At 37.2% G+C, this 19,969-nt stretch overlaps 1 protein-coding gene across 5 annotated transcripts in view; it reads left to right on the forward strand.

The window, feature by feature from the left end:
• LOC127837993 (gamma-aminobutyric acid type B receptor subunit 1-like) overlaps positions 1–19,969 on the forward strand; it is a 399,001-nt gene that overhangs the window by 365,401 nt on the left and 13,631 nt on the right. For all 5 annotated transcript variants that reach the window (XM_052365471.1, XM_052365473.1, XM_052365470.1 and 2 more), the window contains exons 3-12: positions 2,603–2,773; positions 3,432–3,533; positions 4,224–4,289; positions 5,864–6,055; positions 11,076–11,215; positions 14,066–14,171; positions 14,600–14,663; positions 15,745–15,822; positions 17,223–17,373; positions 19,402–19,534. In XM_052365471.1, coding sequence (XP_052221431.1) covers positions 2,603–2,773; positions 3,432–3,533; positions 4,224–4,289; positions 5,864–6,055; positions 11,076–11,215; positions 14,066–14,171; positions 14,600–14,663; positions 15,745–15,822; positions 17,223–17,373; positions 19,402–19,534 — 1,203 coding nt within the window. The remainder of the gene's footprint in view (positions 1–2,602; positions 2,774–3,431; positions 3,534–4,223; positions 4,290–5,863; positions 6,056–11,075; positions 11,216–14,065; positions 14,172–14,599; positions 14,664–15,744; positions 15,823–17,222; positions 17,374–19,401; positions 19,535–19,969) is intronic.

A 19,969-nucleotide genomic window follows, 5' to 3' on the forward strand; every position in this document is an offset into this window, starting at 1 on the left:
TTCTGTTTTAAACATCTGATTAACACCCAATGCATAGCTGTGCATTTCTGTTTTAAACATCTGATTAACACCCAATGCACAGCTGTGCATTTCTGTTTTAAACATCTGATTAACACCCAATGCACAGCTGTGCATTTCTCTTTTAAACATCTGATTAACACCCAATGAACAGCTGTGCATTTCTGTTTTAAACATCTGATGAACAGCTAACATCTAACAGCCAACTTCACATACCTGACCTATTGACCCTTTAAGGCGTAAATATGGGGATTTCGGTACTAGGCGGGCGAATGTAGAATTACCGAAATCCCCTTTTCATCATCGCACATTAGTGTAACATAAATTTTAACACAATATATGTAGGGAAACTCATATGAATCGCGTAATGTGAAAATGATTATTATGCTATAATTCGACCACGAAACTTGACGTGACTTAATACCGGACATTATGGAATGGAGCTACGCTTGCCGTATTTGACATAAGACCCATTTTCGCAAATTATCTTATCAATGCTTATATGAATTTGATTGCTATAATCTTATGCGTATTCGACACGGAATTATTGTCAAGGTTTTTCATTTTGTCAATATGTATCATAGCAGGGGACATTGCTTACATCAATATGGATACTGTTTTCATTTTCTGTCGAGAAATGATATGACTTATTATCAAGATTATTTTATAGTACGGTAGCGTTCTCTTCACAATTGAGATTTATTTGTACAGGTAAATTGCTCTTATACTCACCATTCGGACTCGACGATCGGCTCGAATAAAAATGTTAGTCGCTTAAAAGTACAAATTCATCATATTGAGCACGATTATTATTATTATTATTATTATTATTATTATTATTATTATTATTATTATTATTATTATTATTATTATTATTATTATTATTATTATTATAATTATTATTATTATATAGCTTTTAGAAACTTATACCTTAAAAAAAATCCCATTGGAAAAAAAAATCCCATGGGAAAAAAAATCCCATGGGACAAAAAAATCCCATGGGAAAAAAAATCCCATGGGATTTTTTCATTATTTTAAAACACGATATAACGCGTTGAAATCGCGAGAAATGCTCATCATTTGTTAAAAGGTAGTGTTTCTGAAGGTTACATGAATAAATCTCTAAAAATCAGAAAAAAATCCCATGGGATTTTTTTTTTCCCATAAAAAAATGGGATTTTTTTTCTATCAAAGTAAATTGAACGAAAATAAGCACAAATGCATTAAAAATGCTTAAAATCGATATCTAAGCACAAACGAACGTGTTTTATGTTTTTGAAAAATCCCATGGGATTTTTTCTCCCATAAAAAAAGCTGGAGAAAAATCCCATGGGAGAAACCAAAATTCCCATGGGATAATGAAAAATCCCATGGGATATTACAAAAATCCCATGGGAACCCCAACTTTGCAAATAAAGTTCATAGTGAAGAAAACGCATTTAACAAGCAAAAATAACCAATTATTAATCACAAGTTAGACTTTTATCTTATACTTTATCACAAATAAGCAAACCTTCAAGAAAAAGGGTACTTAAGTTTGCGAAATTTCGGTTTCGCAAAGTTTTTCCGGTGGCCGTTTTAAGTGTTTTAAGGGGCTCTTTGTAAGGGTCCGTACTATTTGTGCAGAACCAGCTTATTATATCGCCAAATGTATACACAATGCCGAGAAATTGATAATACGCGCTAAATACTTTATTCTAAATGTACTTTTTATTATCATGAATTTACCAAACATTTCATTCGCGACTTCAGTGTTTTTTTAACTATTATTTTAATAATTAATACTGTTAAATATAGTTTTGTTGTATGCTCTGTTGACTAATTACTAGTTTATGTCATTGTTATTTTGACAGTTTTGACATTTATAATGTTTTTGCAATAAATTGTTGACTTGGACTTAGATAGCAGCTTCTGTTGTATGTTGATGCTGCATTTTGTATATTGGCTCGAAAGATGTGCAAGGTAAACAGCACGAGACGCTCAGTTACACCAAAAATCGCAGTGTATGTTAGTACACGTGGTGAAGCACTGTAGACCACTGGTCCGCAAGGTAGAGGCCGTGGACATTATAATACAAAGGGTTTTACACGGGCACGTTCAGAGCTGGTATTCATCATAATTGATTATGTATGGATGAGACAATAGATAAATTGTTAAACTAAAGAGCATATCACCTTATATGCAACAAGGCCATTGTGACTTGCTTGTCTGCACGATCAGAATCACGAATGAAATAATTAATTATAGCACATTTGCATGGTAAAGTAATTTAGTTCAACGTGTCTAACGAGATCCTTTTCACACATGTTACTCATATAAGGTACTCTATAGCTTAAACAATTAATTTAATACTCAAATAGTTTCCAGCATACTCACTTTTGTGAAGCAGAATATTTTGTCATGCATGTACTCTAAATAGTGATTGCTTAATATTTAATAAAATTGTGTTTCAATACTTGGACGGTGTTTAAGAAATATTCACCTACCGTCTGTGTTAGCTATCAGCATATTGATTCTTTGTATTTTATATATTGCATTTTATTGTTTGATAAATGCTATCACTGATAACACACTGGTATTCCAGTTAGCATATGGGTCAAGCTCACCTGCTCTGTCAAACCGCGAGAGGTTCCCCACGTTCTTCCGGACTCACCCCTCGGCCACCCTACACAACCCTACCCGCGTGAAGATCTTCGAGCGCTTTAAATGGCGTCGCATAGCAACCATCCAGGAAACACAAGAAGTGTTCACGTCGGTGAGTTTTGGTGTTTTGAACGAGTGTTCACTATGTTGAAGGACTAAATCAAATGTGTGTACAAATTGTTAGCGGTTGACCCGGCTTTTGTAATTTTTATATGTTTGATCTTGGGTTATGTGAATTGACCTGTATTTTATATTCATCTGATCACTTATCTTAAATGAACTACCGGGTGTTAAGAAGAATTTAACTGTTGAATTACATTTCGTGATAGACAAGTATGTGGCGATTCTGGTACGGCACGTTTATGCACGTGCAAGTCATTTTCCAATATTCTTCAATACTATTTCTAAAAGATATGGTTCCGCCTAACAAATGTTTATTTAGATTAATTATATGAGTCGCGTTCTGAGAAAACTGGGCATAATGCATGTGCGTAAATTGTCGTCTTGGATTAGCCTGTGCATTTCGCACAGGCTTATCAGGGACGACACTTTCCGCCTAAATTGGATTTTGCAATGAAGAGACTTCTTTTATTCTAAAAATGTCATTAAAGCGAAAAGTGTCGTCCCTGATTAGCCTGTGCGGACTGCACAGGCTAATCTGGGACGACACTTTACGCACATGCATTATGCCCAGTTTTTCAGATTACTTATATAATTATTCAATATGTATACTAAACTGTTCTATATACATTCGCGACTCCCTTTATTAGACTGTAGAAGACTTAGAGGAGAGAGTGAAGGCAGCAGGTATCGAGGTTGCAGTGAGGCAGAACTTTCTCACAGACCCCACGAATGCTGTGAGGAACCTTAAGGTATACGTCCTATGTCTAAGTCGAGTATTAAGCCACATTCTAGGAAATTGGGCTTAATGCATGTGCGTAAAGTGTCGCTCGATATTAGCCTCGCAGTCCGCACTGGCTTATTAGGGACGACACTTCCCGCTTGTATAGTATTTTAGGGACGACACTTCCCGCTTGTATAGTATTTTAGGGACGACACTTCCCGCTTGTATAGTATTTTTCGATTTTAGTAAGTCTCGTTTTAGGCGGAAAGTGTCGTCCCTGATAAGCCTGTGCGGAATGCATTTAACCCAGTTTTCATAGAACTCATCTAGAGACTGAAACAATTCGAGATACTGTTAAGCAAGTATGTTTCGATTGGCATCGTAATCATAAAAGCCCGACAAGAAGAACATTTTTAGCGGTTTTTACAATTTACAATAGAACAATTTGTTAAAGATTTGATGCATGTTTGCCACTAATATTCGCGAATCTACAACTTTGTTGTTTATATACCCTTTCATGGGTTGTTAAGACAGTCAAGAATCAATTCTAGAAGGCGTTTGCCGATTCCAAATTTTCGATACTCTAATTTATACAGAGCACATTTCCACATACTGGCGCCATATAAACTGTGTTTAAAACTGTTTAACGTTTTGGTAAAACAATACCTATTGATTTGATATTCTATAACACATCAAGTATTCCCTTTCTGTTTCACAGCGCCAGGACGCACGGATCATAGTCGGGGTGTTCTATGAGGACATGGCCCGACGGGTGTTCTGTCAGGTAAGGTGTTGCGGGTTATTATATAATGCATAATAAATGTTTAATGCATTAATTAATTTAAATGCACTTCGCACAGGCTAATCAGGGACGATAAGCACTTTCACTTTCCTCTTTCATAATATTTTTCGTTTGAAGAACGTCTCTTCTTTGCAAAAAATCTAGTTTAGGCGGAAAGAGTCGTGCCTGATAAGCCTGTGCGAACTGCACAGGCTAATCTGGGACGACACATTACGCACATGCATTTAACCCCCTTTTCACAGAGCACGACTCAATTAATATTTGCACTTGTGAATATATTATGTAAAACTATTTGTGTACTCATGGTCAAAAAATATAATGTATTCTGGAAATAAAGGAATGTGTTAACTTGGGTAAATTTTTAAAATAAGATTACTTTTATGATTTATTTTGATCGTGGTTTATTTAATTGTTAACTGAAACTCTAGATTTCGTTCTCTAATACCTTCTGATAAACAAAGGATCAACAAAATTGCTGTCGGTGTTTTCTGTAATATATTTTTCGGTAAATGTCCACAAACTAAGCTGCTGAAATTCCTTTGATTTATGGGGCTTTGATTTGATAGGTAGTATGCAGAAAAAACTTTAGTACTTTAATTGAATACAGGCGACTTTGAGCTCGAAATAAACTGTTATAAAGCCCATAGCTAGCGACCAATTACATGTATTATTGACATGTTGGCATATTAAGTGCTATCTAAAAAACGTTAAAAGCAACACTGCCACGCAATGTGAGATTTTTGCATATCTTTATAATGCAACCAAATTCATACTCACGAAATAAATTGTATTCCTACTTCATCAAGAGACTGGCAAATCAAACGAATACCATGTCTAGCAGTTTTAACGTTCCTGGTATTCCTACATAATGCTATAATTTCGTTTAGGCTTTTTAGTTTGCTTAATAATAATTTCATTGTAGGAGCCGTGTCATGGGAAAACTGGGCTTAATTACTGTGCGTAAAGTGTCGTCTAAGATTATTTTGTGTTTAAAGGAAGTCTTTTCTTAGTGAAAATATAGTTTGGGTGGAAATTGTAGTGGTTGATTAGCCTGTGAGGATTGCCTGATATTGGGGCAAAAGTCTATACACATGTATTTAGTCCCATATCCCCATAGGCTAATTAGGGGCGACTCTTTACGCATATACATTAACCCATTTATGCCTAGCGTCCTGAAAAAAGGACATTGCAAACAGCGTAGACCCAGATGAGACACCGCATGATGCGGCGTCTCATCTGGGTCTGCGCTGTTTACTTAAAGGAATTTCTTAATGAAATATTCTAAATATAGAAATAAATATACTAGACATCCCTTATTTTTGAAATAAATTGATCCAATTTAGAAGGATGGGAGAGTCCAATAGGCACAAAAGGGTTAAGCCCAGTTTTCCGAGAGCGAGGCTCAATTCTTCCGTCATCATATTTCAAAAGGCCTACAAGGGGAAGAATTGCATTTTTCGCAGTTCTTACGGTTTGGTCATTGAGCATTCATCCATAATGCTGCTTCTTTCACTTTATTTATTTTACTACACATACATTTTATAATATCTCAAAAGGCTTACAAAGAGAAGCTGTACGGCCGGAAGTACGTGTGGTTCATCATCGGCTGGTACCCGGACAACTGGTATAAGGTGGAAGATCCGAGCGTCAACTGCACCGCGGACCAGCTGCGGGAGGCTCTCGAGGGACACATCACCACGGAGGCCGTGATCCTGCACCAGGAGAACACGGTCACATTCTCAAACATGGTAACCATACTTAATCCTTTACCACTCAGAAACGTATTTTGACGTATTTGTAGTCCCTTAGAATGTTACTTTTGTTGTTTAATCTTTAATTCAATACCATTTTACTAAATTCAAGTTTTTAAGGCTTCATTTCGAAACCTTAGATAGTGATGAGCAGCAAACAGCATTAAACATGAACAGACTGCAACTTACTTGCGGGTTGTTTTTGGTTCTATGCTGGTTGCAAAACGCATTTTCGCTTTGCTTCTGATGGTGAAAGGGTTATTTAAGCAAGAGGAAATGTAAAGCCCCAGGTCACGTAATTTAAGTTTTAACAATGTAACATTCAAAGCAGTCATCAGACCTTTTCACTGATTTTGGCATGTTTTGATGTATTGAAGTGTGTCATGTAATGTATATTGATAAATGTAAACATTGGATCCAAAAATGCTCAAGTAAAAACAATAATGCAATTAAAGATAGAAACAAATAACCCTCAACTGGGCTCGAACCACTGACCTTGGAGTAAAAGTCCAACTCTTAGACCATTCGGTCATCAGTGCTCATATAACGAATGATGTATTCTATACTTAATTTAAGCAATCGTCGTAGTATCACAAAATAAAACGACAACAACAGAACTCTCAAAAGTATTCAATCGTATTACAATTTCCTCACAAATATAACTACAACGAAAATGTGCAAATAAGAAACACATTTTTTTTAATTTGACAATTTACCAAAACGTGAAAATGTCGCTTTAAAGCCCCAGACTACTAACACTATAACTCACATTTTAAAATAGCCCACCCGGTTTAACCATCTGTCCACTTATACTCAAATTGTCCAACATGGTAACCACACTTAGAGCAGTCATCTTCAATCAAGAGAACACAGTCACATTCTCAAAAATGGTCAAGACATTTAAAGCACAATGTCAAATTACTAACGGATAACCCAGTAAGAGCTCCAGACCATTTATACTCATATCGTCAACACAGTAGAAACATTTAAACCCTATACTCTAAAACTATGCCAAACATGGTAACCATCCGTAACTTTTCATCTCGAGTACACCGTCACATTCTCAAATTGGTCAACACAATAACAGCGCGGGGTCATATATACGTATATCTACCGTTTCTTTCATGGTTTATGCCTCAGTCACAAATAATCCGGTCGCCGGCCGATGTGTCTGATCCCCAGGCATCGGGAAGACTGGACACGTCGGAGCCGTCCGCCGTCCGATGAGTGACACAGTTTAAAACCTCTGTCACAAATAGAAACCGATCACCGTCCTATCAGCGGCCGACGTTTTTTTCTGCTCAACGGGATGGCGCCGGCCGATGATCGCACGCACATCGGGCGGCGTCCGAATTATTTTTTTATATCACAGTTTGTTTTACACGACATCGGGCCCGGGAAGATATCGTGTTGAGATCGAAAAAAGATCGGATGATCAACGAACGGTTGCGCCGACATCGGATTGATTATACGTGTATCATAACGAGCATTGTCCGGCGTCCGTCGGGCATCGTGCGGAGGCCCTCCGGCAATCAGACGGTAGCCGGCCGATGTATATGCCTCTGGGAAATACCTTTACTTTTGCCGATACACGTTCAATGAATCCGATGTCGGGCAAACGCCGGGCGATACTCTTGCGTTGATCGTCCGATCTTGTTTCGATCTCAACTCGATTCCTTCCCGGGCCCGACGTCGGGTAAAATTTTAAGTGAGACTTAAAATTAATCCGGACGCCGCCCGATACTACAAATTGGCCCGGTTTCCGTGCGATCATCGGCCGGTCGCCAGCCCGATGAGCGAAAATTCGTCGGCCGATGATCGGACGGTGATCGGTGTATATTTGCTACTGAGGTATTAACCAGTTAATCACTTGTCCATGTGATACAAGCATTGGCCAAAATGGTATAGAATCTTAAACCCAGTCAATTTAGCATTATATTTCCATTTTTAAACTAGTATAGACATATTTAGGTCCAATTGACTTTAACTCATTTTACGAAATACCAACCACACATAAAGGGATAGTCATTTAAAAGTGTCCGATCCTTTCTCTTTCTTGCGGAATGTTTAAGAAGTTATTTGCAAACAGATCGTCATCTTGCACCAAAAAACCGGTCGATAGCTTCAACATACATGGTAACCATACTAAAATACTGCATCAATAAAACTTCTGAAACTTTGTTTTTTGAGAAATATTTTCAACCATCCTCTACTCATTATGGGCAATGAGTAATTTCCTATACCGCACCTAACAATATACATGTATACACAACCATTTACAACTAGGTAAAAAGTAATCCCACATGGGCCGGACTGGTTTTACTGTTAATTCGCTCGAGACCTTTCATATCATTTTTGTTATCTGAGAGTCAGCGTGTATACATAAATATGATAAATAAATAAGTAATTATAAATGTAATCGGTTTATTTTGGGTTGCAATCTTTGCCAACGTAATATTTCTTGTACGTTGTCCAAAAAACATTTCAGTTCAGAATTTAAAAAAAAAGCATTATTTTCCGGTGCAGACTGCGTGAATATTTTAATTATATGATTGTCCTTAATTTCCATGAAACTTGAAGCTAGAATTTCATTCGGAGTAAAGCACGAATTGTTGACGTATTTTTAGGTCATCTAAAATCGGAGGATCAGCGCAAATCATATTATTCCGTACAAATAAAGAAATAAATGAAAATTTTACTTGTCTGAAAAAGACATTATTTCAAAGGCAATTCAAATTTTGACATCTCTGTGGAAGCAATTGTATTTAAATTTCAGCGTAACATATAATTTGCCATTGCAGAGTGCTGTGGTTGTCTAATAAAATAGATAAACCATTGTCACTCCAGATATTGATGCCCTTGGAATGAAATTATCTGTTGTTGTGATGTTATTGGGTAAAGGGGATATGAAGTCGATTGAATTACAGATTTATCGTTTAATTTAAAATATATTTTCGATACTCATTAATATACCACTGCGTGTGCACAATACAAAGTTTAGCTCTAGTTTGAATAAATAGACCAAGACAATTTCAACTTTTATAGTATGATTTTTTTCACAAAACAATAACAAACAATATTAGCACTCCTGGTACCTGGTTTTTAAACGGACCTTTTCACAGATTTTGGCATGTTTTGAAGTTTGTCATTAAATGCTTTATATTGATAAATGTAAACATTGGATCTAAAAAGCTCCAGTAAAAAATCTAGAATAAAATTTAAAAAAGGAAAAAAAGTAGCCCGCCGCAAGGTTTGAACCAGTGACCCGCGGAGTCCTGGAGTAAAAACCAAATAGACCGCTCGGCCATCCTGCCAAGTATGAATAAGCGACATATTTTATACTTCATATAAGCAATCTTCGTAGTTTCACAAAATTAAACGACAACAACAGAACTCTCCAAATTCTTCAATCGTTTCGCGTTGCAACGCTTTATAATTTTCAGGTTTTTAGATCATAAAAAAAAAATGCATATAACGGCTATATTATACCATGGTAAATGTTCAGTATTACTGTTTCCTCACAAATATCATTACTAAAACGAAAATTTGCGAATCTGAAACAACTTTTTTTCAATTTTGTCAATTTACCAAAACGTGAAAAGATCCCTTTAAAATGTCTCCCGCTATGACACAAATTGCTTTGACGAGCAAATAGTTCGAGGTCATACGTCACTTTATGCGACAGATTTAGCAATTGTTGCTGCCTTTTAATCAGAGAATTTTCATTTTTGTTTTATGCAATAAAGAATTAACTCCTTCAAGCAAACGTGGGGTTTATAATGAGACGGGAAATATTTAAATGACGACTGCCAAAGGGCGCATGATTTCTATAACGTTGTTTCGACTTATAGCGCGTTCAAATTATATTTCAGAGGACTTGTGTGTCGGAATGGTATAACTCATCTCCATAGAAATTGGCCCAAGAGCAGGAAATTATTGGCGCGCATTTGCATAATAAGCGTGTTCTCATGTCGTGTTTGAATAAGCATTAACAAAATAGTGGAGACGGATACGATTTATATTGGCGTCGGAATGAAAAATGAATTTTCAATTTATGTCATGATTGAAACAATACAATGTACTAAGTGCACTGAAAATTGAATACTAAAGAAACGCGTATTACACAAAGAGACACGGGAAATAGCAAATGCTAGGATGTTTGTTACATGAACAACACTCCATTGTGTTTAAAGATTTCCATTATCGAGTTAACAAGATTATTTTTATAAAGATATTTCTGATAACAACGGCTGTGTAAGAAATTAATACTTAATGTTTCGCTATTTATAAAAAATAATCCCTACGGCCACCTGTCCAGATCAGTAACATTCATAGCATGCATACTTAAACAGTAACATAGATACGTTTCTAAGACAATGTGATCTTTGTCCTTCAACCAGAAAGAACAGCACATAAACCATTCTCTAACTTAGCAATAACACCACAAATATATTTGAATAAAATGATATCTTTTGTGAAGCCTAAAATGCACTGAATAAGTTTTGCTTAACCAGTTAATGTTCGGACATTATGTTATATTACGAGTCGCTTTCTGATGAAAATGAGCTAAATGTACAGGTAAATCACGGACTACACTTTCCGATATGGATTTTTTTCGTTTAAATGAAAATTCTTCGATTCAAAAATTAAGTCTAAGCGGAAAGTGTCGTCCCTGATTAGCCTGTTCGGATTGCACAGGTTAATCTGGGACGACACTCCGCGCATGCATTAAACTACATTTTCCGATAATACTGTTTTAACCCATTTATGCCTAGCGTCTAGAAAAAAGGCCTTGGCAAACAGCGCAGACCCTGATGAGACGCCGCATGATGTTACGTCTCATCAGGGTCTGCGCTGTTTGCTGAAAGGAATTTCTGTAAGAAATAATCTAAATAAAGAAATAAATATACTATACATCCCTATTTTTTTTTAAATAAATTTATCCAATTTAGAAGGATGGGAGAGTCCACTAGGCATAAATGGGTTAACTACATGTATATGCACGTACCTTCCATAGACCGCACAGAGGTTCAAGCAGAGGTTAGACGCAATACTGAACGTTCCCGACACCTCCCAGGTGGGCGGTTACCCAGAAGCTCCCCTGGCGTACGACGCAGTTTGGGCGCTGGCACTCGCATTGAACAAGACCGCGGAAAGGTAACTGCGCTGGCATACGCGTTGAACATGGCCGCGGAAAGGTAACTAGGCGCTTGCACTCTCATTGAACAAGACCGCGGAAAGGTAACTAGGCGCTGGCACTCGCATTGAACAAGACCGCGGAAAGGTAACTAGGCGCTGACATTCGCGTTGAACATGGCCGCGGAAAGGTAACCAGGCGCTGGCACTCTCATTGAACAAGACCGCGGAAAAGTAACTAGGCGCTGGCACTCGCATTGAACAAGACCGCGGAAAGGTAACTAGGCGCTGACATTCGCGTTGAACAAGGCCGCGGAATGGTAACCAGGCACTGGCACTCTCATTGAACAAGACCGCGGAAAGGTAACTAGGCGCTGGCATTCGCGTTGAACAAGGCCGCGGAAAGGTAACCAGGCGCTGGCACTCTCATTGAACAAGACCGCGGAAAGGTTACTAGGCGCTGGCACTCGCATTGAACAAGGCCGCGGAAAGGTAACTAGGCACTGACATTCGCGTTGAACAAGGCCGCGGAATGGTAACCAGGCACTGGCACTCTCATTGAACAAGACCGCGGAAAAGTAACTAGTGACTATGAATATTTGCCTACGACGTAGTATGGACGCTGGAGCTCGCTTTTCACAAGTCTGCGGAAAGGTAACTATGTAACCTTAGCATACGACGCAGTTTTGGCGCTGGCACTTGCCTTGAACAAGACCGCGAAAAAAAAAACCTATGAAAAGCACACTCAGGTTACTATTGTGAGTGCTTTGACTGCAGGCGTTATTCTATACAAAGCCACACTGTTAACGACAATATGGACACCGTCAAGTGTGGCTTTGTCAAATAATAAATTGAACCCGAGAAACATATTCAGGAGAGTAATTCTTGTCACCGTCAGCTTGTATTATACAATATATCACATATATTTAAAACAAAACGGTATTTACATGTCAGAAGCCTTGGAACGGTCAATGAGATGCAAAGACACACACTGATCAAAAAGCAGTGATGTTCAAGCTTATGTTTATCTTAATGTTTTACGGCGGCGTCTGAAATGGTCACCTGCTAATATTTGTGTAACGTTGGCACAAACAATAATTGTATATATGAGTGTGCAATCTGAATGAAAATCATTGAAATTGTTAAAAATCATAAACATACAATAACGTCTTGCGTTTGGCATAATTCATTTTATTGTGCAAAATCCTAAAAATATTAGTTTACATCATAGAAACATTTTGATATGATAACTGTACTCATTCGAGAAAAGTATGACCATTTCAAATTTTGCTTGCCCAAATACGGATGTTTCAGTACTTGTATCGTACTTGAGTTAACTAATATCGGCATAAAAAGACTGAGGTAAAGGTGCCATCAAGGGGCCTATGCATATTGGCACACTTCGACTATGAAATATACCCTGTGATCTAAGCTCGTTTAAATAGACGTCGACGTTTTATGATTTTCTTTATTGTAACAAAACACCACAAAGAAATAACCGCACCAAACACATCTTCAGTCTCCCTGTTTTGCAGGAAAGAAAACGAATATATGAGTCGTGTTCTGAGAAAATTGGGCATAATGCATGTGCGTAAAGTGTATTTCCTGATTAGCCTGTGCAGCCCGCACAGGCTTATCAGGGACGACACTTTCCGCTTTTATGACATTTTTTTGTTTAAATGAAGTATCTTCTTAGCCAAAATCTAATTTAGGCGGAAAGTGTCGTCCCTGATAAGCCTGCGCGAACTACACAGGCTAATCTGGGACGAGACTTTACGCACATGCATTATGTGATGTTTTCTCAGAACACGACTCATATAAGTGTCAGTAAAGTCAGTGAATATCAGTCTAAATGTATTATGGTTCGGGTCTACATTAACCAACCACGTCCAACACTTGACAAACAAAGAAGAAAAAAGCAATATGATATAGATTGTAATGTTTCTCAAATGCTTTACTTTGCGATTCAAGTTTGATATTAACAATCTTTAAGTGCATCATTTTGCTCTTTAAACATGTTATGTATGGCACAAGCAAACTGTTTGTAGCCTGCATACATTCACACTTAGGAGTTTCTTGTATTCTTTATTCTAAGAACGGATATTGAATACAAACCCGGGACCGCCTTCCAGAGTTCGTGTGTTTAACTCATGTCTTGACTTTGAAATAAACTGAAATAGTAAGGTTCAAGTACGTGATCTAGGATCTAGTGTGTATGAATAATTTATATTGAATGATATTAAGAAAGGAAATGTTTACATTTGTTGTAATTTCTTTTAACTCGTTTTAATTGAAAGAATACGATTTAAAAATGTGTGATGATTTTCTATGCTTTTGTTCAGAACCACAACCTTTTTTTACATTACTTGTTAATTATTTAATTGTATCACTTTTTTCCGCGACAATTGACAAGAACCGACTATGATTTTCAAATACACACACTAAAATATATTGTATCTGCTAAGGAAGCACAAGTACCTGAGAACTAGACATGCCCGATAGCGCATTGCACTGCACTAACAAGGTTATTGGAGTTCATCTGTCTTTCGAGACAGCTACATTTACCAGAATATGAAGAATGCATTTATGTCTTTGAGAACATATTACAACGAATATTGAATGGAACCATATTTTCCCAGAGTTCTTGATGAGTTCAGAGTTCATACTGTTCTTAAAACGCCTGATTTTTCCATAGCATCATTAAACGAAGAGGCAACACATAATCTATTTGCCAGATACTTTCTAACACAGATCTACAACGATGTAATTTAAAACATGTCGTTCCTGTAGAGATTAATTTATATTAGCACATCCGTTGATAACTGATCTCTCTCTTGATTGTAGTAGAATATGTGAAAATGCGTTTTTTAGGTTGACAGAAAAAGGGATGAACATCGAAGACTTCAACTATACAAGTCCGGAAATCACTCGTGAAATATACACAGCCATGAACTCTACTCGATTTCTCGGAGTGTCGGTTAGTTTGAACGTTTTTTTATTTCTGTCATTATTTGATAAATTATGCATGTATGTTTCTTTTCATTACACATTAAGTAATGCATTAAAACTTAATTTGACGCAAGCTAAAACGGGCTGTACCATCCAAGAATGTTACCATGTTAATGTTGCTTAAAATTGTTTTAATTATATGATTCCACAATTTCATTTTAAATGCTATTAAATAAAAACAAATTACAGAAAAAGGCAATAATAAAATTTTAGTTTTTTTTGCATCTCATCCGAATACCCCAGAAACCGACAAAAGTATGCAAAATCAAAATTAGATTAAACGTGGTTAAGTTTAACTGGTCCAATTCTTTTCTAGACGACGTAAACCGTGAAAGAATATCAAAATAACAATTAAATTTGTGTAATTGGTGGAAAAAACCTAAGTTTATTTTTCAGGGAAATGTAGCGTTTTCCTCACAAGGTGACCGCATAGCGTGGACGAAAATTGAACAGATGATCAGTACGTAGTATATATAGGATCCGGCACGAGTTGTTATATCATACCATATTTTATTAAACGAGTTCAGGAATTTTGTTAGTAAGCGAGCCTTTGGCGAGCTTACTAACGAATTTCCTGGACGAGTTTAATAAAATATATTATGATATGACAGATATGAGTGTCAGATCTTTTTTATCATATGCTTTTAAATTAGCAAATTAAATAAATAGTTACGCAAACATAATGATAAATCCCGAATGGTGTGCACATTTCGTGACGTCATTAGACGCATTGCAGCAAAATAACAAAATGCGATTGGTCAATAAACGAAAACTAAGCCAATGAAGACGCTTAAAATGTTGTATTACACATGTATAATAAAAAATATGTAATGATTGTATTACATGGGAAACAGGGTATAGCATGTGTTAAAACAATACATATAAATGTCATAAAACTGTTAATGTAATATTGAGCAGATTATCATATGCACAAATATTTCTTAATTATGTGCGTTGATTTTATCGAAAATAAAATAAAATATTTTGTATTGTCTATTTTTATTGCTCTCGCCCGCTTCATTGTTTTTGGACCGAACTCCGTTAATCAGCTGAATTATTTGGTTTGAGTGTATTTCTATTATACAATAATTTAAAGAGTCTCATATAAGTGTCAATTGTTTGTTTCACTTTGTAGACTACTCAGATAGTTTAATGTTCATGAAAAAAAGTCAGATGAGTAAATCGCAAAAAGGTACCATATGCCTTCTAATTTCAATGTCACATGATACCTTTTTGCACCAATGAGGTGATGTTATGTTGATTTCTACTCCGCTATTAACCGACTTTTCTTTACCGCATTATGTCAGACATATGCCAGACAGACAATGAAGAACGTGCATTTCCCAAAGGAACCCTTTCGCACGTCATCAATCGCCTTTCAAGCGAAAAAAATTCTGACAAAGTTATTAAAATATCTGTTTTCGACAATCTCATAGGACCCAGATACCACACATTCTGTCAAAAACATTTTGTTTATGGAAACAATTTTACAAGGTCTAGTCAATGGCTATCTTTCAAACATGGTTGACGACACTTTTCAGACGGAACATACATTACTCTGGGGTTTTATGACCAGGTCTCGGACAATCTCACGTGGCTAAACAACGAACGATGGATAGGTAAGAACATATACACTATTTGTATACAAAATATTGGCGATTTAAAATCTCGTATGCTGAGATAGACAAGTGCATCTTTATACCGGGTCATGTAAATTGTATAATTTTAAAAATAAACGCGTGGACAGATTATGTATGCTAAATGCAAGCATTTTCGTTAATAAGTAATATTATTCTTAGTGTTTCCTTTTTATATTTAAAATAAATCTAAACATAGTATCTCGTTCAAGAAAGTTACATTCAAACGAACGTTGAAAGTGATCATATTTCCAATGTGGGTTGACATTTTCCATACAAATCAATCATATGGTCTTACACACGTGGTACGCGGATGTTAAGTTAAACTACAAAAACAATACGATTTATTAATATCATATATGTAATCTTGCGTCTGATATTTGTGTATTTTCTTAGCGAAAGTCTGACAGCATCTGTATTTGCCATAGTTACAGTGACTTGTCAAATCCCTTATCACATTGCAAGTTTAGTTGTATAACTAATTGGAAACGACCTCGAAAATCAAGTACTGTTAATGTCTTGTTGTTATAAGTTTATCGTTGCGGTATCGTTTCAGATGGTTTAGAAGCGAACATGTATATTAACTGATATGCTTTTAAGATGTTCGGCGCAAGTTTTCGACATATAGCACTATTTGCTGTTTGTTTTTATAAATCATATTTATTGCAGTGACAGGAAAACGATCGTATGACGAACTGAAAATCATAATTGCATAGATGACTTTAAGTTCCTCTGCCATAATGTTAACTAATCATAAACATTCGATCATGGATTGGTTTACGTCAGGCTAACCATAATTAAGCTATATTTTTTAGACGGACCATATCATACGAATATCAATCTAATGCCATATGCGGCCAGCGTAGCTCCTATCCCGCCTGGGCGCTCATGCAGTCTGGTCATGAACGACGCATTCCGTCTGCTTTTATTTTCATTAGCAGACAGGATCGCTTCTGACCAGCCTGTGTGAATGTGCAGGCTGGTCTGGAGCTAGGCTGGTCGCATAAAGTATGAGGCCCAACGTCGTTGGTCGCTGGTCCGAAATATCGAACGTGCCCCAAACGCCAAAAACTGTATTGATCCCTGCTTAATGCTATGCTTAAACGGTGTCTCAGATTATCCTGTGCAGCCTGTACTGGCTAATCAGGGACGACACTTTCCGCTGTTATGGTATTTTTCTTTGACAGGTTGTCTCTTTTTAATGACTTAATGAAAACCCAGTCTATACCGCAAGTATCGTCACTTATTGGCCTGTGCGCACTGCATAGGCTAAACTGGGACGACACTATATGCACGCGCGTTAAGCCCGCTTTTACAAGAACAAGGCTTATTTAGAACGTGTCGAACTCGTTCGGACCTGTGTTGATCACTCTCGTTCATAGGCGGCATTCCTCCGCCAGACAGGACCATGCAGAAACCGATCCTCCGAGTGGTCTCCCTTGGTCTTTTCCTCGCCATGTCCGCCCTTTCCGCTGTGGGGATCTTAGCGGGGCTGGGATGTCTGATCTTTAATATTGTCAATAGACAACGCAGGTAAATAGCGACCCTCCTAACTTGGTGGTTGGTTTTAAATGTGTATGTATCTAATGACCAATAGACAACGCAGGTTAATAGCGCCTCTCCCAACTGGGTGGTTGGTTTTAATTTGTACGTATCTAAAGGTCATTAGACAACGCAGGTAAGAAGCGCCCCCTTCTGTGGTGGTTGGTTTTAACTGTGTATCAAGATTATCATAGATAATTACTTTCAAATGATTCAAGTTACTCAATACTTTCAACATTAACAACAGGGAAAATATTCTCTTTCGAAAGGATTGTTATGTGTTATCTGTGTATGATTTTTTGTGAATATTAAAATTTAAATAAAATGTAGACCCGTGTATGACAAAGACAGGAAAAATAAGCCGTCCATGAATGCAGTAGTCTGTCCAGCATATACATTTTATTCCCACGCAAATGTTCCCTAACCATTGCTTTTAACACTAAACGCAGTGGAAATCAATCTACATCAGCAGGAGACAAACATCTTAGTCAATGTCATGTTTCTTTACTTAAGAAATACAATTGCTAATTTGACACTCAATTCCTAGAAAACAATTTCAGACAAATTGATTATGTTCTATATAAAAGAAGATCATAATTTATTAAACATCATAATACTGGTTTTGTATAAGCTGATTTATGTTGCCCATGTCGACCTCATTTGTGGTCTGTAATTGGAATGTAACAGGTCTGTTTATACCAAAATCAATGCGTAAGCCTTGGTTTATTTCATTTTGTGCTATTGTTTAGACATGTTTTATCCAAAAATGATAAATAGCAACGAAGCAAAGACATTGATATCCGGACATTTCTATGCCATTGTCTTTTAATTTTGTTTGAATTTTTGGTATTTATTTTTCCTTCGGGAGCGTGGAAAATGTGTTAGTTCGTTTGGGGACTTTTCACAGCCTCTCAAAATGATTATGTTCTAATATTTTGTTACAGATTGAAACATACAAGAACAGTGTAAATCAGGGTGAGACGCTATATACCACTAATGACGTAGAATCTTACTGAAAATGAAGCTTCGTTTATTAATAATCCTCATTTAACATGCCTAAATAGTTACTTAAACAAAACAAGGAAAGGGACATAAAGTGGTTTAAATTGTTCACATGTCGTTTCTTCGTTGACTCGTAATTTGTTGTTTTACAACTATAAACATGTGTTTTGTCAATAGAAAAATCAGCAAGTACAATATTAGAATCAGAATACGCAATGATATATAAATATTACATGTCTGACAGGGTAACAGTAAATTTGTCAACTTCGCCTCGGTTTACTGTAACCCTGTCAGACATGTAATAGTTATTTTATTATACCGAAAAAGCTATTCAAATATGAACAACGGAAATGCAAAACTGCGTAATGCGCATGCGCGAATGGGACAGTATAATTTTTTTACCATTCCGCACGTGATTGCTAAGGTAGCGGAGACAGTATTTTTTTGGAGCGGGCGACAGTCTTTTTTTGGACAGTATTTTTTTCCCGCTGGGTATGACAGTATTTCTATGTCACGATGGCCTAAAGGAGTTTAGCATTGTGAATAAAAGTGAGGTATAATAATCATTAATACGAGCCTTGTTGTTGGAATAGAGAGCTTTATGCATGTGTGTAAAGTGTCATCCCGGATAAGCCTTTGCATTCCGCACAGACTTATCAGGGACGACACTTTCCGTCTTAACAATATTTGTATCTAGAAGAGACTTCCTTAAAACGAAAATTTCCATAAATGCGGAAAGTGTCGTCCCTGATTAGCCGGTGTGAACTGCACAGCCTTATCTGGGATTAAACTTTACGCACATGTATGAAGCTCAGTTTTCATAAACCGAGGCTCATTTGATGACGTCATTGTTCACGTCAGATGCATGGCGTTCTCCCAGGCGTAGGTATTAACATGATGACGATATTGCTTACGTCTGATGCATCGCATTAATATGAGAACGTCATTGTTTACGTCATATGCATCGCGTTCTGCCAGGAGAACTTAATAATATGATGGCGTTATTGTTTACGTTAGATGCATCGCGTTCTCACAGCCGCACGTGAACAGCATTGTCGTGGTCGGCTGCGTCCTGTGTCTGATCTCTGTGTTCCTCTTGGGGCTCGATGGACGCTTCGTGGCGGAGGACTCGTACAGTCTCGTCTGTCAGGTAGGCAGTTGCTGTGGTGGTGGTGGTAGAGGTGGTAGCAAGGATGGTGGTGTTGGTGGTGGTAATGGAGGTGTGGGTAAATTGGCGTATGGTCATTGTGGTGGGGTGATGGTTGTTGTGGTTGATGTGGTAGTGGTAGTTTAAAGGATGAGGGCGGTGGTTGCTGATGTGGTGATAATACTAATCAGGGTTGTGGTTGTGGCGTGGTTGATGTTGGGTGTTGTAGTGGTGGTTGTAAGTTGGAAGTAGTGTTGATGGTGGATGCGTTGATATAATTGATGGAGACGATGGTGATTATGATTGTTGATGTAGTTGTGGTGGCGGTAGTGATCATGGTTGTGGTAGAGGTCAGTACTTGTGATGTTGTTGACGGTTATGTTGGTGCTGGTCTTGGTGGTATTGGTTGTGTAAGGGATGATGATGGTGTCGGTGGTA

The sequence above is a fragment of the Dreissena polymorpha genome, chromosome 7 (genome assembly GCF_020536995.1).
Source record: "Dreissena polymorpha isolate Duluth1 chromosome 7, UMN_Dpol_1.0, whole genome shotgun sequence".
Classification (NCBI taxonomy): Eukaryota; Metazoa; Mollusca; class Bivalvia; order Myida; family Dreissenidae; genus Dreissena; species Dreissena polymorpha.